Genomic DNA, 26887 nt, shown 5'->3' with positions numbered 1-26887 from the left:
AGCCCAATGATGATATATTTGAAACAGAACTAAGACATGCCAGGGTTAAGCCATGACAATAAAGCAATTATTTGGATTGGTTTAAACATGTGGTATTATGTTGCCAATACTTTTGTTATTTTTATAAGACGTCTATTGAGAACAATGCATCACTAGTAACCTTAAAAAAAAGTTTTTTAATAGGCTCATGCATATGCGTTTAATATATTGCGTGGATTCAATTTTATTTAATTTTAGCTCAGGCCAGATTCAAACCCGGGTCAAAGAGGTAACTTCCTTAGAAAATGATACGACAGTGGTAGCTTATCAAACCAAAATGTGTTTCTTTTTTTCCAGCAAATAGAATGCAAATGCAAACAGGAAACGGTAGTGTGTGAGGTGAGCAGTCAACAGGTTTTCATCCATAAGCAGATCTGTATTAATATTACTGTGGTTCTCAACGGGAGGGGCAGGACCCACAAGGGGGCCCAGCTGACTTCCAAGGGGGCCTCAGGATGACTAATAATTTTAAATAAGACAAAATGAGCATTGAAATACATTTTAACTACTAAAAATGTATATATTTCTTATAATTTGTCCATTTTATATTAAATAAGCACATTTCCAGTTAATGTTAAGCTTTGAAAATATTTTATTGGGTAGACATTTTGAGTTTTTGGGAGGGGGGCCTTTGAATATTGTTGAATACAGTGCGGGGTTTTGGAGTAAAAAGAACCCCTGGTCTGACAGATTGAAAAAATCTACCAAAAATGTAAGATCATGTAATCTATAATAATAATAATCCACTTGATTTCACATAGAACTTGCATTTAAATTCCAATAAAAAATCTCTACCTCCATATAAAAAAGCAATGCACTTATGATTTCCACGTGATGGCAAGTCTGATTAACCTGCCACTGTATTGCATAAAACGATAAAAAAAAGCTTGATTAAGTCTTAAGGAAGATTTGAAAATAAAACTGCCATCAAGATCTAAATGTAAACAAACTTGCTGTTGATATGGGCGCATACCTGTGGCATCAGCGATTTCGCAGTTAGATATGCCTCTTCTGCTTCCTTGGACCTGTTTAGGTTCTTGTAGGTTCTTCCGACGTTCATGTGCGCCCCAATGTCATCTAAAAAAAAACATCTTAAATCAAGAATATCTTGATTTTGGCACTAACAACACATGGCCGGGTTCATTCCAAGAAAATGTGTGTACAGTTCAAATGTATTTCTCAAATGCTTCATTGCTTTGGATAAAAGATTTAAACTACAAAACTGAAGTTTTGGACCAAAATGGGTCACTTGTTGTATTAGCTACAAGAATATCAGGGGATGAATAAATCTAAATGTGATAATCGAGAACAGTCAGGACAGGCTTATCAAGTTTTAAATGGAAAGAGAAAATACCACCCGTATCTTTGCAAATATTCGTCTGTCTCCTGGCTAGAAGCTAACAAAATTAGGCAGATGCCAACACGTATTGTGAAAATATTACATAGCATAAAAGAAAATGACATTAAATACGGGTTGTGATTTTGGTTTAGTCTTGGATCTCCACTTGATATCCGATGTAAAATCTGTTGGTCTAAAAAGACGCAGCAGTTAGCCGTACGTGATTCATATCGTTTTAGCACAGTTATGAAACAAATAATAGCCGTCACTGACAGCTGAAAAATGTAAGACTCATTAGGGACACGAGAACGGAGGGAAAGTCTAGGAAAGAGGAAAACCACCTCCCATGAAAGTGCCCCTTTACAATCTTTTAAACCGCGCAGACCACGAAACCTTTAACAACGGGGAACTAACCATCAGCGTCGTACAGTTTCCATGTGTGAAACTGATAACATCACTTGCATTTTCTAAGAAACGTACGACCGCACTGAAGTGTTTGTTATGAGAAGCAAACTGACGCATAAAGATAACCAGCCCAGGATTTCCTCAAACTTTAATGTGTTGAAGGAGTCAATCTCGGAAAAACACATCTTGGGTGGTGAATCTCCCGAGTCATGTCGACTCTATGAACTAACAAAACAATTAAAGTCAAGAGTCTAATGCTTTTTGCAGGCCCGTCTTTCTTCCTCGCATGTTTGTGGCTGCGCACAGTAGAGCGATCTCAAAACCCAAATCCTCACTTCAGATCCATAAATAAGCATGTTCTCAAGATACTACGGCGTGAAAATGGTTTTATGCGCCAATGTTTTCATTCAGTCCCGAGAAATACTACATAAACTGCTTCTTGTTAGCTTGGCCACAATTTGCAATTGTCCTCACCAACATGGCTCCAAAGTTATAATAACACGGCAGAATTTCCACACCTCCAAAGAACAACATCTCAGATTGTGGGTTTTGTTTGACATGAACTCTGTATTAACTTCCACTGACAATATTTTTTGAACAAACCGAAAGGAAGCGTGGCAAAGTCATTGCTAAATTTTTTGTTCCACTGGAGTCACACAGGTTAAGAATATAACATGGACGTGAATACCGAAGAAATGTACCTGGTTGTACTCTTGTGGCCTGAAGAAAGTATCTCAAAGCTCTCTCGTAATTGTTTTGATTCTCCAAAGCGTGTCCGACGTTATTCCACAATTTGGCATTGTTTCGGTTGACCTGGAGCGAAACCATTTTTTGTAAATGTTACAGGCATACCAGGCTGACATTCCAACTCACGTTTCCCAGACATCAAAACCATCGCACTCATGTTAACGTCTAGACTCCTAGACGCACAGTAGATGATGTAGATTTATATTAAGTAATGACCTCAAAATACAACAGTATGGATGAGATGTTGGCCAGACGTGCATTTCTACAAGACTAATGTGTTCGTTCTTACTTTAAGTGCAGATGTAAAAAGCGTGTATTCTGACTCCCAGTCCCAGTTTCTGTTAAAAGTCTTCACGGCGTGCGTTGTCAGAAGAACTCCCACGAGCAACCAAGACATTTTCTTTAGACCCCTGGATAAGGTCACAAAAATTGAAAAGGACAGATTGTAAGTCTTTGCAAATGTTCGAATAGATAGCAGTCACTCTTAGTACTATAAAATAAACTGTATTATAATGGCTTATTTTTAATAACCTATATCAATGACATAAATACATCTATATACATTTTAATTATTATAATACTAAATACTAAGTTATAATAAATTATTGTTATGCTTGTCTCATAGTCTCAGAAAAAGCATATACTGCTTTTGGTGATTACAATCTTTCTACGAGGACAAAAAAATTGCCTTGAACTCCCCATATATACTACATATTTACTTTTTTTTTCAACGATTTCTTCTTATTTGCTTTTTTGAAACAATGCAATATTGTAAAAAGAACTATATTTAATACTATTTTCAATTCAGATTCATTTATAAAGACAAGTGATTCTGTGGATGAAAACAGACACGTTTGGGATTCACTAGAATATTATAAAGTAACTAAGCTTACCCTTTTCGGGACAAGATTTTAAATCCATGTGCCACCAAAACACAAAACCCCATGCTTGGAACGTAAAGGACCCTTTCAGCCACAACAAAGCCCACAGGGAAAAACAGGTTGGATGCAGGGATGAATGGAAGAGCGATGAGAGAGAGTGCCTAAAGGAGACAAATAATGACTCTAATTTCTGCCCCCTGGATCTTCCAGTTGAATATGATAAATGTTCGAAAAATGAAGCGCATGAAAAAACACATCTAACATTACATCTAAAACATTTCCTCTACAAAGTACATACTTTCATAATCTGCGTTGTCTTAAGAAACATTTGTCATAGGTTATTTACATAACTTTAGAAATAACAAGGATAATGATGTTGCATGTTGGAGCTTGTGACCAGGGGTCCATCACAAAGATCTGGACTGATATGTCGTCCCAAACCCTAAGCCTTTCTTTAATCACTTGAAGGCAAAACGGCTACAAAAATGAAACTTGTGTGTGAAACATATTTCATGAGAGAAGTAGCAATGTCCAATTCAAAGTCAATATTTTAGCAGGATCTTTTCAATGAAACAGATTTATTGGTTCACAAAACCAGACTGAATTATTACTGTAGTTTATAAATCAAGATTTGGCTCCTGAGTTCAATGCACATATGTAGTTTTCCCCCTCAACTATTGTATGACTTGGAATATAGCAAGTCATATGGGTCACATACTGTATATGATACGTATAGAACATTCATATCGCTGCTATCTTTATGAAACCTCGTATCTCCATATTTCATGATTTGTACTTTTTGCCATAAATCATTCGTATTAGTCACCCTTTACACGGGGGTTTTGCAAGTATCTAAACAGTAAAAAATATTAAAAAGTGCTTGTCAGCTTTGACGACACAGTATGGCTATGTTTTTCCATTTCCTGAAAACAATTTGCACATATGAGGTTTTAGAAATAAATAAAAAATACATGCGATTAGTATGGCGAGATCATAAAATGCAAACAGAATTCGGTTGTTTAAAGATGCTGAAAAACTAAACACAACAAACTCTATACACAGCAAAGCTATGCAATTCTCATTTTTGAAAACTAAAGTTCATGGGAGCTTCGAAACAAAACTACTTTTTCAACTAACATTAAATGACTAACATTTTTTACAAGGTGGCTAATTCGTATGAATTCGTACAATGACATACGATTATTATAAAAAAAGCAAAGCCCCTCCCTTAACACCACCCCTCAACCTAACATCACTAGCAAAAAAGCAAAACAGATAAGATCGTACGAACTCATATGAATTAGCCACCTCATAAATTACTTACAAAAAGTCCTGTGAGATTGTGTTGAAAAAAAAATCTACTGGGAGGAAGTAGAAACGCCAATCTCTCATGCATCTTATCAGAGACTTTTATTTTTGGATCAACGAGGCACTGGGTTGCCTCTGTAAACCACGGAACTCCATTAAAAAAACAAATTCAGTATTTAAAGGTTCTCATTGTTTGCTCCAGATAAGTCCGCACACTAATCACTCTCATGTTTAGCTGTTTCATAAAGCTTTGTCTGAACCCACACCATGAGTTTGATTCATCTCAAACTAAACCCAATTATACACACATGACCTGTAACACAAGTGCGAAAAGCTTGACGAGCTCCCTGCTCCCAATAACCAGACATCATTTCTCCAAGTGGAGGAAATGTCCAATCATCAAATATGATTTATTTACGTCATCACATTGACATGTCATCGCAGTTCTCCTCAAACATGGATTTTCTAATTAACTATCCATCAAACACGCCTGTCTTGCACAATGCCCGTAAGATTGGGATTATAGGTTTTATTCACAAAAGCACCTTGTGACAAGGTGATGGATCAGGATTTTTTGAAATGCAGAACCACTCGTAGGGCACAGCCCTTGGACACCCTGTTTTGAAGAACAAACTCTTGTGTTTTGTCTAGCTACAGCTAATCTCACCTTTTATCAGCGCGTTTTCATAAAGCTCCGGCAAATTTATGAGTTTATAGTGAAGTAAACCGCAGGGTGTGACATGGTGGAGGCGTTCCGAATTCCACAAAACGGGCATTCGTCTCACGTCGTGAGGTCTCGAAAGGTAATCACAATATTTACTTTGGCGACGGCTTCAAAATGCATCAAAAAAACGAAAGCGTCAGGCTTTGCTTACGCGGGGGCCGATTTAACGGAGCCGAAACAGCAGTATAGACGACATCATATTTATCCAATTTGCTAGATGCCTTAGCAGGATGAAAGAGAATGCTGCGCAAACAAAAGCTTTGTCTGGTTAATCGAAACTGCTGCGCTGCATGCTGTTTGGTTGCTTTGGAACATGCAACTACTGTACATGAAAAATGCTCTCTGTGAAATTAGACAAAACTTCAGAACTGAAGTGTTTCCTGTTTGCACAGAATGAGTGTCGAGGGTCTGCGCGCAGGGAATCATTTAAATAACAAACAACGGCCAAATCAAACAGACACAGACTAATATCCTCATGCAACCTGTTCTCTGTCCCCAACCGCATGGACCAGAGGCAAAATCACCCCCCCCCCATCCTTTAAGATATGTGGTCCCCCCGGTCTCAGAGGACAGCTTCTGCCAACACAGCAAGGAAGTTCACCAAACTCTCTTGACAGCGCATGATGAAGAATTCGTTGTGCTGTTACACAACAAACGATCTAAACACACAAGCTGGGGGAATTTCAGCTGTGACATTGTGAACTTTCGCAAGCGTGAAATCAGCCAGTGGTCCAACATAAGAGCCGCAGCGCCGAGCTATAGGACGATAAGATCTTTTATGACGAGGAGGGGAAACGAAAAATGATGCCTATTTTGGCCCAAAACTAAGTTGAGAAAATGAAATGTTGTGTGAGACCAAGCGTTTAAAGATCAGGGTATCATGCCATGTCATGCATTCTGACTTCTTTACACTGTTAAACGCTCTGGCTTCTCACGCTTAACATGGTCAACTTGTAAAAAACGAGTTGGACGTATGACGTAGTATTTCTGTACTTGATACACTCCCCCAGCACTCCAACTTGTTTCTGAAAGTTTTTTCTAATTCTATTCCTTTTATTTGCCAAAAGCACGGCAAGGCGAAAGAGCCCGCCCACAAGCCAACCGACGAGTGAGACCCGCTTACCATCAAGGTTATCTGCTCTGCGTCAAGTTGGGCTGCACTGCAGCTCGTTACTCTTGCGATAGTGAAGTTTAGGTGTGTCTGTTTGTTCACGGCATTTCAGTGATTGATGTTATATAAACGCTGGATATAACGCTGGATTTGGAGATCGTTTGAAACTGATAGATGGCGCTGTCCCAGTGCTAAAAGATGCGGTAAGTCAAACTAAGTCATACGTCTTTGTTTTGTTGGCAATCGGCGTGCACGTGCATAATGTACAAATCACGAAGGGATGATGCTGTAGTTCCATCCCACTCTCCCCACTAGTCCCACCTCCAGCAGCTCGTGTTTTTACGGAAATAATCGTACAGCTGTATCTCTCTTTTATAAATTTGATCAAACTAAATACTCTTCGAAGATACGACGTATGCAATATTACTCTATAGGCACTCAAGATTAATATGAGATTGGCAGAAACTGTGTTACGCGATCTTTAAAAACAGGCAATGCGCATAGTTACAAATTTTAGTGAGAGGGAAATTGATGTGCTCGCAAAGGAGAAATAAATCATTCAGTGTTAGTCCAGACAGATTTAGGGACACGAAGCGCTGCAAACACAATGCTTTTAAATGGACGTTAGAATTCGCTTCATTGTTTTCCTCACTGTGGATAAAAACGTCTGCTAAATTCCTAAATATAAATGTCAAGTAAAATAAAATTAATCAAAAACTAAGACCTCAATATTGGAAAACTTTGTATCCGCAATCTTGACAAACAATTCTGTCCATTTCAGCGTCTCGCTACAGTAGCTGGAGCGGACGGGGGTTCTATATGGGACATTCATAAAAGCCACAAGAAATATCTACATCTTGTCATTCAGTTTACTGTTTCAAAAACATCCTCACTAAAGAGATAAAAAGCCTAAAGTTGCAGTCATCCACATTTAAGTGGAAAGCAACTGAGGGGATAGTGTTGCCAGAATGGCCGCCAATTGCCAAGAAAGGGTCTTTAAGGGACATTCAGAGAGTTTCCTGTAATTTATTAGATGCCGTCGTGACGTTTCAGCCTTAACTCGTCTTTAGCATCACATCGTTGAGGCGGAAACGTAACCCATATCCTGTCTCGCGGAGTCTCAATTTATTACATTCATGTTTAGAACTCCGTATCGTAATGTTCGCCTTAACTCACACGGATACGATGGCAATTACTTCATTTAGGACATTTACGCTACTGGGAAAGTAGCTTATGTGCAGTAACTTATGAAACGGGACTACCGGTATGGATAAAACGGTGCTAAATTATATCTGACAGACTGCGAGTTAGGCCCGGGGCACTACACAGATTTTACATAACGTTTCTGGGTTATTCTCTATTGAGAAACATACAAACATAATGCAAACCACAAGAAACATCGACAGATTTCACAAACTGTAATCTCGGCCTACCTACTTACCATTATGACAATCTTAGCAGAACTATGGCCGTGCCAAAGGCTGTGATAGGCCAGAAGGCTCAACAAGACGTAAAATACCAGCGTCGCCAGGTTACGGGGATCCAGCAGGGACTCGACCAGGGGGATAGTGCCCATTGTCCAATCACAACACAGTTCAGAGGGGTTAAGCAGCAGCCAGGCGTTTACTGGCAGGAGGTAGTTAAAGGTCATCTGCCGGGTCGGGGTGGAGCTGACGGCGGCTGGATTATCAAACCTGATGATGGATGAGAAAGAATTAATGAGTTTTCCCTCCACAATTTTGGACAGATAAGAGCTGATTTTATGTTTTTCCAAATCAATTTTAGTTTAGGCTTCAAAAACAATCTGTTCTGCTTCATTGAGGGGCAAAAGCAATGAGCAAAGCCACAATTTTAAGAATCTTTGTAAGACTTTTCAACTGTGTATATTGTGTATATCCTGTGCATTTTTGTATACCCTGTATAGTTTGTTTTTAATCAATGTGTATATTTTGTACATCTATACATTGCTAGTTGTACAGCTCCACAATAAATATGTAAATGTAAAATGTAATTGTCACTATATGCTCAATTACAATATTTAACATTAATTGAGTTCAACAGACTTGTAGTTTAGACAGAATGTAGTTTACATTATTTTTAAAGGAACAGTTCACCCAAAAATGAAATTCTGTGTTCATTTACTCACCCTCAAGTTGTTCCAAATCTGTAAAAATGTCTTTGTTCTGATGAACACAGAGAAAGATATTTGGAAGAATGCTTGTAACCAGACAGTTCTTGGCCACCATTGACTACCATAGTAGGATAAATTAAGATGGTAGTCAAAAGTGCCCCAGAACTGTTTGCCTTCCTATATTCCTCAAAATGTCTTCTTTTGTGTTCAACAGAACAAATAAATTTATAAACCAATTTTTCCTACCATGGTAGTGAATGGTGGCCAAGAACTGTTTGGTTACAAGCATTCTTCCAAATATCTTTCTCTGTGTTCATCAGAACAAAGACATTTACACAGATCTGTTACAACTTGAGGCTGAGTAAATGATGACAGAATTTTCATTTTTGGGAGAACTGTTCCTTTAAAAATTATGTAAACTACAGCAAAGCTGCGTTTCTTTGAATACAAAACAATTGAATACAAAAAGATCTAGACTTGAACAAAGCAATATTTACACACTTTATTTCAATATAGATTTACAACTAAGAGATTTCTAAGTTTTCTTATGCTACGTGATGTTCACATTAAGTAACTCTTTTTACCAATATTATATTTCGTTTAAATAGACAAAATGTTACATTTTTATGCGTGTTACAGACACACACTTTCACTGAAAATGTCCACAACGGTTCCCATAGCCAAGCAAACATCTTTCCATGTTTCCTCGCTAGTCAGTTCGCATAAAAATTTATATAAATTTTGTGTTGATTTAGCCTGTGACCATCATTCTGCTACGCATTATGTTCCATATGCAAGTAAAACCTCAAAGACGGGTCCAAGCCACACTGGGAAATAGCCAGACTTAATGCTAGGCATCAGGCGGATAGAAAAGTCACCAAAACAATGCCGCTGCCAACACTGATTTGTTGCAACAGGCCACTGACTCTAACTCGCTACTCCTCAGTTCAAAATGTTGCGGTTTCTAGTGTCCATGCATTCTTTACTGTATTAAACAGAGATGGATTGGCACCTGGGTTTATTTGTGAACTCATCATCAAACTGAAACACACCCACATGTCTGTCACGTCAGCCCACCAATCTCACAAGAGCGTAAGATAGCCCATGACAGACTGTCTAACTTTTTATCAGTGCCTTCAGTCTGTGGTCCATTGTAAGATTCTTTATCTGTAAATATTTTTCATCAAATGAATCCAAAACCAGATTATTTTAGCTCTAAATAAATAATGTCATGGTTCTGCCCCATCTTGTCTTGCTTTTCTTGACCTAGTGGCAGAACCATGACAGAACCTCTTGTTTTACGTGGAGAGAGGTGTTTTGGCCCTGTTGGCCTTCCACTCTCCTCTGTTCCCGCCCTTTCGTCTCCTTAATTGCTCGTTATTAGTTCATGCCCCACACCTTTTCCCTCTTGATTTGTCCCCTTATTTAATGCCCCTGTGTCTTCTGTCTTGTGCTGGATCATTGTACTGTCGTGTGTGTGTTGCTTGTGGTGAGTTCATGTCTTGTCAGTGTAGTCTAGTCTTTTGTAGTTTATATGGTAAATGTTATTTTTTAGTCCTGTCTAGTTTAGTTAGTCCGTGTTCCTGTTTTTATCTTTGTTATTTTCCCCATCGTGGGTTCTTGTTTTATTATTATTAAAGTCCTGTTTAACCCCTTACCTCCTGTCTGCACTTGGGTCCTCTGTCTCACCTCACCCGAGAAACGTGACAAATAAATGGTCTCATTTGTATTTAATTTTTAAAACAATTTTAGGTGAAACATCCGAGACCAAGATATTTTAAGAAATGTCTCAGTGGCTTTGTATCCATATACGGAAGTCAATGGGGGTCAATGTTGTTTAGTTACCAACATTCTTCAAAATATCTCCTTTTGTGTTCTGCAGAGGAAAGAAAGTCATACGGGTTTGGGATGACCGTGTTGTTTCTTTATCGTAACATACAGCACTATGAAGTCAATTCAATGCCACATATATTTGCAAAAGAAAAATTGAGCAAAAATAAATAAAATTACAAACAAAAATAATGATTCGCAAAAGAAAAATTAGTTGTTGAGAGAAAAAAATAAGTTTTGCAAACAAAAATAAAGTACTGAGAGATAAAGTAAAGTTTTGCGAAGAAAAACTTCATCAGCAATGACATCTTTTCCTTTGCAGTACCTGCCAATTCATTTGCACCGCCCCTTTAATTCTGCGTTTCAGCCACCTGTGCTTTTGCGACCCGGTTTTTCCTTTGCACTTCACTTTTCTGTGCGTTTGGATTTGTGGCACTGGTTCGAAGTGGGGGCGGAGTCAACGAATAGAGGCGTGTATAACGGGTCTGGGCATGACATCCTCGTTACGTCATCAGTGTGAGTCGCAGACTGCGTGCAACAGATCGATCGTCATGGCAGAGCAAAGGAGGCAGATCTCAAGTAAGTCTAGGTGATTGTTTTTACAAATTAAACCTGTGTTTTGTTTCTGTTTGTTAACCAAAATGTATATTAACACGTTTGCTCAAGTTAAAGAACTTGGAGATCAATAAATGCAGTGTTTTTTTAAGCAGTATGAATGGCTGCTACATGTGTTCTACAGGCAGACAACACAAGTGGTAATAAATCTGCCAAAAACAAAATGGTTATTACACTTTCACTGTATAAAATGCTCTATATATATATACCTGTTGTATTCGCAAAGGAAAAACCGGGTCGCAAAAGCACAGGTGGCTGAAACACAGAATTAAAGGGGCGGTGCAAATGAATTAGCAGGTACTGCAAAGGAAAAGATGTGCTGCAAAATCATTGCTGATGAAGTTTTTCTTCGCAAAACTCTATTTTATCTCTCAGTCCTTTATTTTTGTTTGCGAAGCTTATTTTTTTTCTCCCAACACCTAATTTTTCTTTTGCGAATCATTATTTTTGTTTGCAATTTTATTTATTTTTGCTCAATTTTTCTTTTTCTTTTGCAAATATATGTGGCATTGAATTGACTTCATACAGCACTCTGTACTATTTGCTGTACTTTGTATTTTAAAGTGCCTCATAAATAAATTTGACTTTGACATCTATTAACAGGAAATTAGAACATCCTGATTCAGTTAAATCTGAGGAAAAACATTAACTGGTTACATTTTCATTTTTTTTACATCACATTTTATCAAAGCATGTCTCTTGGGAACCCATGACCTCTGCCCTGCTAGTTCAAGATTTTAATGGTCATATGTACCATGAATATGAATAAAGAAATTCTTATTTTGTTTTCCCCTCACGAGAACATAGGGTAGAAGGTCAATGAACAATAAATCACATGAAAAAGTGAATAAAAATCTAAAGCATCAATAGTGCACTGTTATCCAGTTGATGTCCCCTCAAAACACAAAAATCTTACTTACATCAGCTTTCAGTCTTCACTACGAACACTCGCCACATAAACACTCACTCTTGTGTTGAGTTTGAAACGCTTATTTTCCAAAGGAAAAATATTTACGCAGTTTCAGATGGACACAAACTCAAGTTTATCGCTTGGCTTCCACCGAAGGGTGTGTTTTGGGACGTTTGAAGTGTGAGGGTGCCAAACTCGAGAATTAAAAACCCAATAAAACATTTTGCACACCATAAATTTGATCTCTTTGAAAAAGAATGTTTTAGCTGGGACATTCCAACATTATCTGGTATTATGTTTGCTTCACTTGCCTACGGCTGCAAATAAAACTCATTGTTATAAATATGGTAGAACAATAACTTCAACTACCAAAGATGCGTTTCTCGATAATCTGCCCGAATTGTCTCAAATCATGAGAAATATCGTTGAAGATCTTGACATTACCACTGAAAATTTTAATTCCACCTTCTCGGTAACGCTAGACAAAGTTGCTCCACTACGTTTAAAGAAGATTAAAAATGGCAGCCCCACACCGTGGTATAATGAACACACTCAGGCTCTAAAGAAAGCGGCCCGAAAAATGGAGCGCAACTTTAAGAAAACTAAATTAGAGGTATTTCGTACAGCATGGAAGGATAGTATTCGAAAATACAGGAAAGCCCTAATAACTTCTAGATCCGCCTACTTTTCATCACTAATAGAAGAAAACCAGCACAACCCTAGGTTTTTATTTAACACGGTGGCTAAATTAACAAAAAATAAATCGTCAGTGACTTCTGATCCTGTATATCAGCATAGCAGTGATGAATTTATGAACTACTTCACATATAAAATCCAAGATATTAGAGAAAAAATTATAACAATGCAATCAGAAGTGAAACCCGCTGAACAAACTAACTACAGCGCCCTTAAGGAGAAAATGCAATTATTTTATACCGTAGATCAAGATGAGCTGTCTAAAATTATTAGATCATCTAAATCAACAACATGCATACTAGACCCTATACCTACAAATCTACTGAAAGAGATGCTCCCAGAAATTATAGATCCTCTTCTTGGTATTATTAACTCATCTCTGACATTAGGACATGTGCCTAAAGCATATAAGGTGGCTGTTATAAGGCCCCTTGTCAAAAAACCCCAACTCGACCCTAGAGAACTAAGGAACTACAGGCCTATATCGAATCTACCTTTCATATCTAAAGTTCTGGAAAAAGTAGTTTCAACTCAATTATGCTCCTTCCTCCAAAGGAATGACATCAATGAAGAATTCCAGTCTGGATTTAGAGCATGTCACAGTACAGAGACTGCTTTGATCAGAGTTACAAATGATCTGCTATTGGCGTCTGACCGAGGTTGTATCTCGTTATTGGTGCTGCTAGACCTTAGTGCTGCATTCGATACCATTGACCACAGCACACTCCTACATAGACTCGAAAATTATGTCGGCATTAAGGGAATAGCTTTGAAATGGTTTAAATCTTATTTATCCGACCGTTTTCAATTTGTAGCAATAAACAATGAGGTGTCACGCAAATCGCAAGTCCAGTACGGTGTACCACAGGGCTCAGTCTTAGGGCCTCTGCTCTTCGCATTATACATGCTACCTCTAGGAGATATAATAAAGCGACACGGAGTTAGCTTTCACTGTTATGCTGATGATACTCAACTTTATATTTCCTCGAAGCCTCATGAAACACAGCAGTTCCATCGAATAATGGAATGCATAGTCGATATAAAAAACTGGATGAGTAACAACTTTTTATTACTGAACTCGGACAAAACGGAAGTGTTACTTATTGGACCGAAAACTGCTATAAGTAACAACCAAGAATACTGTTTAACTATTGACGGATGTTCCATAAAACCCTCGTCGTCAGCAAAGAATCTTGGCGTTCTATTCGATAGTAATCTGTCATTTGAGAGCCACGTCGCCAACACCTGTAAAATTGCGTTTTTCCATCTTAAGAATATATCTAAACTACGTCATATGCTGTCAATCTCAGATGCAGAGAAGTTAATTCATGCATTCATGACATCAAGACTAGATTACTGTAATGCACTGTTAGGTGGTTGCCCTGCAGGCTTATTACAAAAACTCCAATTGGTCCAAAACGCGGCAGCTCGAGTTCTTACACGTACAAAAAAGTATGAACATATTAGCCCGGTTCTGTCAACCTTGCACTGGTTACCTATAAAGCATCGCGTTAACTTTAAAATCTTGCTTATTACCTATAAAGCCTTACATGGTTTAGCTCCTCAGTACTTGAATGAACTCCTTTTGTATTACAGTCCTTCACGTGCATTACGCTCTCAGGCGTCCTGTCAGTTGGTAATACCTAGAATTTCAAAATCAAGTGCAGGTGGTAGATCCTTTTCCTATCTAGCGCCTAAACTTTGGAATAGTCTTCCCTGCACTGTCCGGGAGGCAGACACACTCTGTCAGTTTAAATCTAGACTAAAGACGCATCTTTTTAATCTTGCATACACTACTCTTCCATAATATAAATCTTTAGAGGGTTTAGGCTGCATTAGTTAGATCAACCGGAACCAAAAACACAACTGATGTACTTGTTGCATCAAAGAGTACAGAACAGTACTCTACTCTCAGCCAGTCTTGTCTCATTGTTCCAAGGTTACCACAGCGAGCAGGATGCAGTTCATGGCCTGACCTGATGGTAGAGGGAGAATGGGAAGTGGGGACCTGACAAGAGCTGAGATGATAGAGCTGGATAAAGAAGGACGCGGTCTCTTGACATGTCTTCACCACAAAACTTCAAATGCTATTAGATTATTAATGATAATCTTAAACTATATTTATTTTATTATTAAGTTTATTTATTTTATTTAGCCTTGTTGTGCAAGTTCTCTGGAGCTTGTGCAGAGGCAGCAGCTTTTGCCAGAGGGGAACTGGAATCCCCTGGTTGGGCCTGGGTTCTCCTGAGGTTTTTTTCTCGATTAGAGTTTTGGGTTCCTCGCCACCGTTTGCATACTGTTTTTGCACTATCTGCCTGACCGGGGGGGCTGCTTTAGAATCTTAAAGTTTTACTTAATTAATATTGCATATAGGAATTTATAGTCTGTTATATTTGACCTGTGCTTCTCTCTCCTTTATCCTAAATGTGTGCTCTCACTGAGCGTGTGTGCGTACTTGTCCGTGTACGTACGTGTGTGTGTGTGTGTGTGTTGTGTGTGTGTGTGTGTGTGTGTGCGTGTGTCTCTGTGTCTGTGTGTGTTGGTGCGTGTTGTGTGTGTGGAGTGTTTTGTGTGTGGGTGTGTCTGTCTTCTGTGTTTTCAACCTTTTCTTGTTTTTGCAGGTACAACTTTGATTGTTTTGCTTGTAGTCAATGTGTCTCCTGTACAGCTGCTTTGTAACAATGAAAATTGTAAAAGCGCTATATAAATAAAGTTGAGTTGAGTTGAGTATCTCAAAATAAACAAGAGACTAAACATATTCAGAAAGCATGTTAATCCATCATATTATGTCTCTGGCGCTAATTCAGGCAGCTGGAGACAGTCGGTGGATTACGTCTGGGGGATTAGCGATCGCTTCCGTGACAAATCCAACAGGATTTTTCTCTGTGATCCCAATCAACATCCCAGGTGATGATCAGGGAACGGGAGTATGTCTTTTATATACAAAGATTCAATGAGATACTTTTTCTGTGTAAGGGTGGATGGAGTTCATCCGAAAGAAATAATCCCCTTGACAGTGCCTCTCATGAGGGTGGATCTAGAATTCAGATCAACTGATACTCACATTTATCAAGCGAACGGTTTGGATGTTTTTATAAGCAGCCTGACAATCAACATTTCAAATGTTAGATTAGAAACAGTTTTCCCATAATACGACACCACAGGCATTTTTGTGTGTGTTTGTCATAATGTCCCATTGGCAAAGATGCTAGTTTGGCTCTTAAATCGAAACTATTTTCAATTTGAAACCAAGCGTGTACAAATAAATCAGTTTAAAGCAAGAAAGCAACAAGCCGTTTAAGCAATGTTTATGTTAACGTTCTTGTTTTGTGTAAAATTGTTTAAAAACGTGCCCAGCTGAGGAGGTGGGCTTTCCCTGAAATCTAAAATCTGAACTATTAATTACTGTTATATTTTATTGTATTTATTCATGTATAGAGGTTTAGGTGTGATCTTACCTGGTAAACACTGGCAGCTGAGACTGAATGACCTGCACCCTTATGATGACCACCAGAAGTGTGCTGATGATCAGGACAATGAGCTTCAGAAGAATCTGGAGGACAGCGTAGGGGAAACTGTCTTTTCCTCTTAACACCTGAAGTATGGTGTCTATTAGCATGGGAAGCGTGAACTAAATGAACAGAGAGGGGAATAAATAAGGAATAAATAAGTAACAATGAAAACAAAATCCAGCATTATGGACATTTCGCATTATGGATGTGACAAACACAAGCCTTGTTAATAGAAACTAAACATCAGAAAAACACCAGTCTAAGCAAGAATTTTCTATTTTAAAAAAGGGAAGTAAACGTGGGTAATGGATGTGACAGCTGCTGAGTCCCAATTTGCATACTATCCATCCTAAATAGTATTCGAAAATAGAATTATTATGTCCCAAATCATGGTATGTTGAAATGAGTATTCTCAAAGTACTCCGATGTTTCCGGTGAAAATTCGAAGTGTGAATCCATGGACACTTAACGGCTGATTTTACCCACAACTCACCACGAGAGGGCGGAGTTTAGTGACGCTACACTGCATTAATAAAATTAAATAACAGATGCTTCGTTAAATTAATTAATGTAAGTATACAGTAAACATAACATACAAAATAGTAAATGAATAAATACTTAAATGCAAGGAAGAGATGTATTTTGATGTCATGACAGTTAAGGATCACAGTGTCGTCTAGGCAACAACGGCCACTTCCGTTTCGCGTTAGTAAGTCCCAGTGCGTGCATACAGTTTTGCGACGCACTAAAATGTATATACTTTTCCGTAATAAAAACAGTACATACTTTAAGGGCATAATATAAGTAGGCGAATTGGGACGCAGCAACTGTTTTTGAGAGACTGCATACGTTATAGAATTTCTGTGAAATAAAACGTACAAACCAGAAGCAATAATACCCAACAAATGGAGAAGGGATGACCCTTCATAGATCATAAAACTTTATTTTCATTTTATGTGCCCATTCATGAGGAATATGGACTGTTATGGATGTGACCATCCTGAAAATGGCACTTACCTGACTAAATCATGCACTAAAAATAAAAAAGGCTTTAAAAACTTTAGGAGAAACCTCACATGGGTATTTGAAGCACCAAATGTTGACATCTGTACTATCACTATTGTAAAAGTCTTTTATTTTTGTAAAAACATATTTTTTATGGTAAAGTGCATTAGCTAATGCATGAACTAACTGAATGACCAATATAGTTTTTACCATTTATTAATCTTTGTTCATTTTGGTTAATACAAATACAACTGGTCATAGTTCATTTACTAATGTTAACAGTTACTACGTTAGATTTTATAATGTATAAGTAAATGCAGAAGTTTATATGAAATAATAAAATTATTATTCATTGCTAGTTCATGTACAGTAAGCTAATACATAAACTAATGTTAACAAATACAAGCTTATGACAAGTTGTTACAATATATCATCTAAAATATTCAATAAAATATTTATTTTATTACTATACAACATACTATATCATAATTAATTATACATTATTACTTAACATTTCAAAATAATTGAGAGCAAGTTACTAGAAAACAGGAAATGATTAAGACAACTGGGACAGGACAGTGAAGCTGGATTCAAACCCCTACGGGTCTGGAGCACATGTGCTAAGCACTAGGCCAAGAGATAAGAGCCTTGCTACAGATCACTGCAACAAGATTTTCACATGCACATTACCTCCACAGCGTACACATCCGATCATCATAACGTTAACGCATTACAAACTCTGTACTCGTAACAACTTAGGCTGATAAAAGTAATTAATTAAGCTATGCGTATTTCAGAGGAACATTAAAGGGTTATTTGTGCATATGGCTTGAATTACAGGCACAGTTGAAGGGTGAACCGAGTGACGCTTGGGCCAAGGCAAAGAGCCACAGACCTCGAGTTCTTTTCGGAAACAACAGCTGCTTAAATTCATTTCCTTTCAGCAGCTTGCTTGCATAAAAGGATTATGCCAGAGTCTATTATGTAAAATTTTAATTGCATAATTCAAAGGGCAAGGTGGGCTGTGAAAAGAGCCCGTCGCCCATCCAAACACAGGCATGATATCAACTAAACACGCTGGCTCTGTAGGGCAAGGGCACGTTGCGGAGAGGCGCTACTTCGAATTCAAATATAGATGCTAATACGATGCTAGTGGAGGATAATAACGTTAGAAATAGTGTGCAAGCCTTAAACAAAACCTTTCACGGGATCAATGCCTTCTCACCGACTGTAACACGCAATGTGCACATCTAACTAATGTCAGCGCGTCAAAACATTTTCTTTTTTTGAATCCCTGCCATTTTTGAAAGGTATAGTGTGTTTTCACATCTGGTAAGACTTGTGGTTACGAAAACTATGAGACTTAGCTGTTTTGTTTCACATCAATGCTGTTAGAAATGAGAGATGTTGCCCTAAAGTTATTTACTTAACTGTCAATTACAAAATGGTTATGTCTTATTTTCGTCTTTTTTGCTTTCTCAGACACAATGTGCTGAGTGCACCATCAGATAAGAAACCTATCGGTTATCGCTTCGATGTTAATCCATCAGTGTTGATTTTTACACTTAAACCATAAAATAAGCTGTTGGCAGGCAATAAAACACACCAAAAATATGAAGGATAAAAGCTGCCATTGCATATTCTTTTGTGTCGGGCTGAATGGTCATTGACAGCATGTTTACACATGAAGAAAGGGTTTGCAGTTCATTTTAGGAAAAACATAGATGAGAAGCATGATGTATTTTTTTATTTGTTTTTTTAATCAATTATAAATAATTGTTATCATAATAAAAATGGAAATTCTGTCCTTTACTCATCCTCCTCATGCCATTCCAACCTGTAACCTCCATGTTAGGAGATGTTAGGCTGATAGCCTCAGTCTCCGTTCGCTTTTATTGAGCCGCATCAATATTCTCCTCAACATTTCTCCTTGTTTTTCACAGAAGAAAGTTACAGTTTTGGAACGACGCGAGGAGATATAAATAATGACAGAACTTCCATTTTTGGATGAACTATTCCTTTAAAAACATAAAAGGTTGAGCAGCTTGTCTTTTAGTATACTCTTGGCCTCTCTTTCCTAAACTGGCCCTTTCTCACAATCAGATCAAATTTAGGGCCTTATAAAAACAATATGTTTTTCAGCAGGACAATACGACATAGGAAATTGTTCCCACTGATGCCTTAAACTCAATTTATTTGCTCAATTCTTTCAACTGTTTCCCCGGTTAAGTATCTCCAGGTAGGGATGTTATTTGTTTTGGCTTATTTTCCTATTGACCTTAAATCGTCAGGCCAGTGCCACCAACTGACAAAAGTGTACACATATGTCTGGAGTGGTCTCATAAGACTGTCCCATGAGGACGAGTTAAATCTTTCCATCTGGACAGCAGTTTCTTTTCTGCAAAGAAGAAAGGGCTTCTAATATCAAAAACTGCGCCATGTTTTATGACTTCCCCTAAAGGCAATATAGTTGTCTTTTTGTACTTTTTATCAAATACGACTCCGATCAAAAGACCATATAACAGATCTTATTGAATTATTAAAAACTGTGTGCATCAACAGATCATTGATTCATGATAATAAACAAACGCGCCTCTTACCCCTTGGGCGACGAACACTTCGTAAATGCAGCATATCCCAATGACAGTAATGCCTTGCTCCTTGCATAGCGTGGCAACAGCAACCAGGAACACGGTTAGGATGATGGGAGTCCACACTGAAAGCAAATGTTTGTGTTAAGTTAGTTTGAGACTATAGATACAAAGAAATCCACTTTAAAGATGGTAGCTCATAAAGCGGTGGTCCTACAACTTTACACTGACAATACTTTTCTTAGATACAATAATCACACAAAAACATTTCCAGTTACACACGAGATGTTTCAAAATGAGCAGAACTGGTTATGTGAACTCAATACAGAAGCTACCATAACAGAAAATACCATGACCACATTTTTTTTTACTTGAACGCATCATTTAAATATCTGTTAAAAACAGATTAGTAAAAGCAAAAATCCTGATTTAAAATCGCTGACCCTTTTGAATACCTTTACGGGGTGACTGGAATGCTGTCCCACAAGTCTTTGCATGAAGGCAATCATCAACACAGACGTGAAAGTGCATTTATATTTATTCAAATTATAAGACTGTCAATTGTTATAGAGACATTAGAAAAGGTTATATTTACTTTAACTAGTGATGTCAGTTGTATTCGCTATCAAATGCACTTTTTCGAAGCTTCCCTTTAAGGAATAGTTCACCATCAAAATGAAAATTCTGTCATCATTTCCTCACCGGAAAAAGATATTAAAAAACATATTGGTGACCAAAAACCGTGGGTCCCTATTGACTTCTATTGTATGGACACAAAACCAATGCAAGTCAATGGGGACCAACAGTTTTCTGTTACCAACATTTTTCAAAATATCTTCTTTTGTGTTCTGCAGAAGAAAGAAAGTCAGGCAGGTTTGAAATGACAAGAGGGCGTAAATAATGCCAGAATTTTCATTTTGAAGATGAACTATTTCTTTTAACTCGATTTACAGTCTTCAGTTTTCTATTATTTCATTACAGACAAATGGCAGATAACAAGACTTTGCAATGTCCTTCAAGCCCACATAAGATTATCATACCTATTCAATTTATGATCACATTTTCTTGAAAATTCTGCTTCTCGCTGCCATTTGTCCAATGCTATGAAACAGTAAAGTTTGTCCAAGCAAGCAACAATCATATCTAGGGGAGCTTATATGATGTAAACATTACATTTATTCATTATTTTCTTTACTATTACAAGTTAAAGAAAATTCAGACACCCCCAGGGCCAATTTTTCCTCCCTACGTACAAATAAAGGACCTAAACAATGCCATAGAAAAACATTATTTGTCATTATTGCTCCATAAAGAACCTTTCTGATGTTTTTTGTAGTGGTAAAATAGTCTACAAACTATAAAAAGGTAAGAAAGATTTGACTGAACAATTCTTTAAAAAAAGGGTTTTCTTTGGCATCGCTGCGAATAACCTTTTGCAGCACCTTTATTTTTTTAGATTCACACTTTGTACTTTGATTCACACGTATCTATAAATTATGAAAATAATCGCTTGTCATCATGTCGGGGACACAACAAGAATAAAGATATTAGGAGGGGATTAAGAATCTGTTAAAAACAATCACAGCGGGTGTTGACAGCCGCAATATAATATTTGTGGTAAGATTGTGTCATGTCAGAATCAACAAACACCAGTTTGATAGATCTGTGAAAGCAGAGCTGTGTACTCCAGATTTCTGGGTGGGGAGCCTTTGAATGGCAGGCAAGTCACAGCTTGCGCCGTGTCCCAGGGATGAACTTGTCGCGGCGTGAATATGCACATGGATGCATTACGCATCCGTTTTGAGAGGCGGAGCAGAGGTGACAAAACTTACCGATGGAGTGGTCGGCGCCTTTTGATTTGGTGTATGCCAGGAAAGCTGCCAATAAGAAGATGGAGGACAGCAACTCGGCCCTGCCGACGACACCCGTCACCTTTCGGCAAAAAGTGTGAATAAACATTATTAAACATGTCGACATCCACACAAACACATTTATAGACACTTTTATCCAAAATCGAGAACCACGAAGCTATTCATCTTTTGTAACATGTGGTATTTAAAAAACAAATTTGCATGATCGTAAAATACTGTAAATGTCAAACATCTTTGATTGATTTCTTCTTTTAAGCGTGTTGCTACAGCAGTGCTCGAGATTATGCCCTCATCCCAGTTTGGATTGGAAAGTTTATACCATAAATTTAAGACTAGAGTCATGTGACAGGTGCAGGAGGAACCAGTTTTAAGCAATCAATCAATCACACCTGTAACGAAGAAATTATTTACCCACCTGTGAGAACTTTTGCTAGAGACTGTAAGCAGTTACGTAACGGCCATATGTTACGTATATTACATACAACTGTTATATGACGTTATGCATTTCTCATGATGTTCAAAATGTTTTGGCTAAGGCTCATTATACTGCTTAAAGGGACAGTTCACCCAAAAATGAAAATTCCGTCATCATTTGCTCACACTCAAGTTTTTCCAAACCTGTATAAATTTCATTGTTCTGTTGAACACAACAGATGTATGGAAGAATGAAACCAAACAGTTCTGGGACACTATTGACTACCATAGTAAGAAAAGAAACTACTGTGGTAGTCAATGGTGCCCCAGAACTGTTTCGTTTCCCACATTCTTCCAAATATCTTCTTTTGTGTTCAACAGAATAACTTAATTTATACAGGTTTGGAACAACTTGAAGGTGAGTACATGATGACAGAATTATTCCTTTAACCCTACAGTGAAAGAAAATCATCTAGCAAACATCCTACTCATATGGAAACTTCAATTTGTTTACTCTTAACATTTTAAGTCATTATTATAAAAAAATTGAAAACTGTAATGTTAAAGAATGAGCACGTATTTGCAAAGCTACAAAATCTTAGATTGTAGGAAACAAATTGCAAATATATGACTATTAAAAACAAACATTGTATCTAATGTGTATCTAATGCATGAAGGAAGCAATAAAAACAGTCTTTTGACAAGTCAAACCGTAAACAGAGATGACAAACTACTAGCATGTTGTTTAAACAGATCGTGTAGCACTATATTTGAGCAACACAGTTAATCTTTTAACTTCATAAACTTTAAACAAGCAATATCTTGCCTAAAAGGATAGACAACATTACAAATACCAAACAAATATTTGCTGAAATGAAAAGGGCTTGTTTCAAAGAGTGTTCCCATGGTAATGTTTTACTGTTTACATGTGATGCACACTGGGACATGAAGCTCTATGCATTACTGCCACCATGAGGCGGCATTTGCAACTGTTTCCACTTCATTCCTGTTGCTCACACAGGTAGCACATAGAGTTTGTTCCTTGAGACGAGGAAACAGCTCAGGCAACAAAAGAAAAGAAAAATGACAAATTGTCACATGAGGAAGTTGTCAAGGGCTATATCTCAGAAAGTATGAGGTCTAGCAGTGATTTAAGTATATTAGTTTCAAACACCTAGGGGCAATCCTTTAATGATCATAGGTCAAAAGCAGCGCGGGTTAATCCATGTCACTTATCAAGAAATTAAGATAAATTCTTAGAGAAATAATGTCTTGTAGTCGTGTGTTATTTTAGTCCTACTTAGAGATTCGCAACATAGCAGCACAAAACTATTTTGTTGTAAACGGAGAAGAAAAATAACATGAAAATAATATTTTCAAAACCAGAAGATAAACAAAGCATGTGACGTGACTAAAATGTAGGCCAAATGTAGGCTCTCTATTATGCTTAATTATAAAGAAAACTATATTTTTGTGATCTTCAGGAATATTGTTAATAAACATAAAAACCTTCCACCGAGGTCATCATGTGCTAGCCTGTTGTTCACCATATGAGTAGAGTTTAGCATAAAAGGTCACTCCTGTTATTGTCCAATCTGTTACATTTTTCTCATTTGTCCACCCTTTTTCCTCATTTGTCCACCCTTTTTCCTCATTTGTCCACCCTGTTCACAGTGTAGTTTTTCATATGAAGTAAAACCAACATATATTATACATGTTTTTCTGGTTACTTGCAAGGAATGAATTAACAAATAATGCATTAAAGTCCCATTTTATACTAAATGAAATGCATTAAAATTACAATGTAGCAAAAACATGACATTGCCTTTTTTAGATAATACTTTATTGACATGCAGTTGCAGGGTAAAGTAAGGGACATTTTAGCCTTTAGAAAATGTAAATATTACATTAACTATTCATTCTTAACACTTAAAAAAAAGAGAATGTCTTGTAACAGGGGTGACATTTGGCATTGGTCACATGTTAAAAAACTCTACACCATAATATCCTGAGCTGGACCAGTATATCTTTCTTACAGTTAAATAAGCCCTCCTTCAATTGAAACGATAAAAACATGGAAAGTTGACCATTTTATATGGAAAGTTACTACTCTAAATTGGCACCGAATAGTAGGAATGACCCATATATGAAAGCGTTACTCACAGCCTCTGTGTGGATGGGGTGAACGGCAAACAAAAGAGCTGCTATGAGGCCGGTGCTTCGGTCCAGGAGCAAGCGACAGAAGTGAAGGAAGAAGACGCACACCACGACGTGAAGACCCACATTCAGAAGGTGGTAGGATGAGGAGCTCAGCTCACTGAACAGGTAATTGAGGCGGAAGGTGAGAACAGTAAGCGGTCGGTAGGACTTATGGCTCCTCTCCTGAAGAATAAGACAAGGGTATGTTGGACACAAGCATACACATAAAAAGACAATGATGGGAGAATGCAAGACGATGTTTTACAATATAAAGACAATTACCAGAAGTCATAGTTTCCTCTGCTCTCACATGTATATACACACTTCCTTTTTTCAGCTGAACAAAAGTGTTTTATATAAAAATATATGTAGTAGGTCGCACATCAACTAAAGAAAGAAAATCATATACATAGTGGATGGCATGAGGATGAGTCAATTATGTGAGGACATTCACTTTAGGATAAAACTGTTCCTGAAAGAAATGATTCATGCCAAAATGTAGAATGAATTGTCAAAACAACAATAAAATTTCTATAAAACAGCAGTTTAATTCCCCTATATGTTTCTTTATGGTCTGATGACACAGAACTGCATGAACAACAACTTTGAAAAACTTCACCTCTGACATGGGTGTGCCCCAGAAGTCATTGAGGAAGAGGTTCTTCAGAGGCGTTGTGGGACGAAGGTCTTTGTTGTCCAAGATGGCCGAGACATCATCGAACACGAAACCACAGAACAAGCTGTTCCAGTAGCATCCCACCACCAGTCCAGTGAGAAGACAGATCTCCTTCCACGACACTACAGCCATCGCTGACGTGAGACCTCATTGAGCACTGCAAAGACAGAAGAGAGACAACTGACAAACCAGCCATCTGACCTACTTCACAATGTTCATGAATCTTGCAATTCTCTCAGTCTTTCACATTGCTGTTGGTTGAATTTATGACACTCCTGAGGGTTGTGTTTGTTGGAATTCAACAGACACGGGATTGTAATAGCCATAATACATGCATCATTAATGGCAAACTAGTGTAGTCTCTTAATTTTTTTTCACACTTTCACAATTTTTGATTTGCTTTTCCCTTACATGTCACAGCAGGACTATATCTCATGCATCTGTAATATATTGATATACTGTTCAGAGTACTGAACTACAATAATAACATTGTTTTCTAAAATTGTAATCTTGTTTTATTGTATTCTAACATGCAAAAAGCAGCGGTGAACATAACAACTGCACCTTGATTTTATTCATTCCTTACCATGTAGTTGCACTGTTTGTTCCCATCCTGGAACAGAATCTGTATTTTACTTGCATACTTTGCACACATAATGTATTTTGCTTGTAACCAAACAGTTCTTGCCCACCATTGACAACCATAGTAGGAAAAACTGCTTTACAAATGTCTTTGTCCTGTTGAACACAAAAGAAGATATTTTGAAGAATGTAGGAAAGCAAACAGTTCTGGGGCACTTTTGTCTACCATTGTCATTTTTCCTACTATGGAAGTCAATGGTGGCCAAGAACTGTTTGATTACAAGCATTCTTACAAATATCTTTCTCTGTGTTCATAAAGTTCATAAATAATTGATAATTCATAAAGATTGGAACAATTAGAGGGTGAGTAAATGATAACAGATTTTTTTTTAGTGAACTGTCCCTTTAAGGCAAATCTAATGGTCCACAGATAAAAGCTAAATTTGTTATAATATTAATAAAGAAAATCATATGAATCATATTTGATTAATATTGAAAATATATTAATCGTTTACATTATATTATATTACACTGTTATTTAATACAACAAATATTGGAATGTCTTGTTACGTTGTTTAAATAAGCCATTTTCTGTTTTTTTTAAGTTGTGTGGGTATGGGCCCAAAATAAAACAATAATATTTACATATGAAGACATTTGAAAAGTAGCACAAAAAAACATTGTTACTGCAAAACAATATATGATTCTGGTCAAACAGTGTAAGAAGCTTTAACTTTAACCACTTTTTGGACTACAGAGGTGGATCACATGACGTTGTCATATTTTACTTTAGTATTATCTTCAGTTTTAAGATTAAATAATACAAACAAGCACAATCCATGTGCACTGAGCACAGACGGCACAGCCCAATAAATCAAGACCAGCCCATCATATTTAAAAACAGTAACCATTTGCTTTCCATTTAGATGAATGGAATAAAGCAGTCAGGACAGTTATGAACGGCCGCCTATGCAACCCTAATACGAATAGTGATGATAGAGAGTCTCTGGGTTAAATGAGTATAAATACTGATCTGATTAAAGATCAAGAGCAAGCTGTTCTAATGGCCTGCACTTGTTTAAACGATCAAACTTGATCCGTGACTGGTGATCAAGAAGATATAATGAAATAAATCATCAACTTACCTTGTCATATTCGATAAAAGCTAAATAAAAAGAGAATGGTGATTTTGTATGAACTAGCAAGTTCGCTTTGTACCAACATTGAATTAACAGAGAACCAAACTGCTTCCGGTTCACGTTACATGGCAGAATAAAGTCAGAATAAAGGTAATCAATAAT

The 26887-nt window shown here is 37.3% G+C and overlaps 1 protein-coding gene across 2 annotated transcripts in view; it reads right to left on the bottom strand.

The window, feature by feature from the left end:
* The window catches only part of tmtc3 (transmembrane O-mannosyltransferase targeting cadherins 3), a 33520-nt gene extending 6674 nt beyond the window's left edge, over window positions 1–26846 (bottom strand). The window contains exons 1-12 of one of the 2 annotated variants that reach the window (XM_057329492.1): window positions 26732–26825; window positions 25591–25617; window positions 24948–25161; window positions 24293–24511; window positions 21677–21776; window positions 19854–19969; window positions 16195–16367; window positions 7996–8248; window positions 3424–3572; window positions 2820–2940; window positions 2485–2596; window positions 1013–1116 (exon numbers count right to left, since the gene is read on the bottom strand). In XM_057329492.1, coding sequence (XP_057185475.1) covers window positions 1013–1116; window positions 2485–2596; window positions 2820–2940; window positions 3424–3572; window positions 7996–8248; window positions 16195–16367; window positions 19854–19969; window positions 21677–21776; window positions 24293–24511; window positions 24948–25136 — 1536 coding nt within the window. In that variant the 5' untranslated portion in view covers window positions 25137–25161; window positions 25591–25617; window positions 26732–26825. Of the gene's footprint in view, window positions 1–1012; window positions 1117–2484; window positions 2597–2819; window positions 2941–3423; window positions 3573–7995; window positions 8249–16194; window positions 16368–19853; window positions 19970–21676; window positions 21777–24292; window positions 24512–24947; window positions 25162–25590; window positions 25618–26731 lie in introns of both variants that reach the window. The other variant, XM_057329491.1, reaches the window with a different exon arrangement.
* Window positions 26847–26887: the final 41 nt, after the last annotated feature.

The sequence above is a fragment of the Triplophysa rosa genome, linkage group LG3 (genome assembly GCF_024868665.1).
Source record: "Triplophysa rosa linkage group LG3, Trosa_1v2, whole genome shotgun sequence".
In the NCBI taxonomy this organism is placed as follows: Eukaryota; Metazoa; Chordata; class Actinopteri; order Cypriniformes; family Nemacheilidae; genus Triplophysa; species Triplophysa rosa.
Note: the sequence above shows the minus strand (reverse complement) of the source record. Positions and strands in the feature narration are given on the sequence as shown.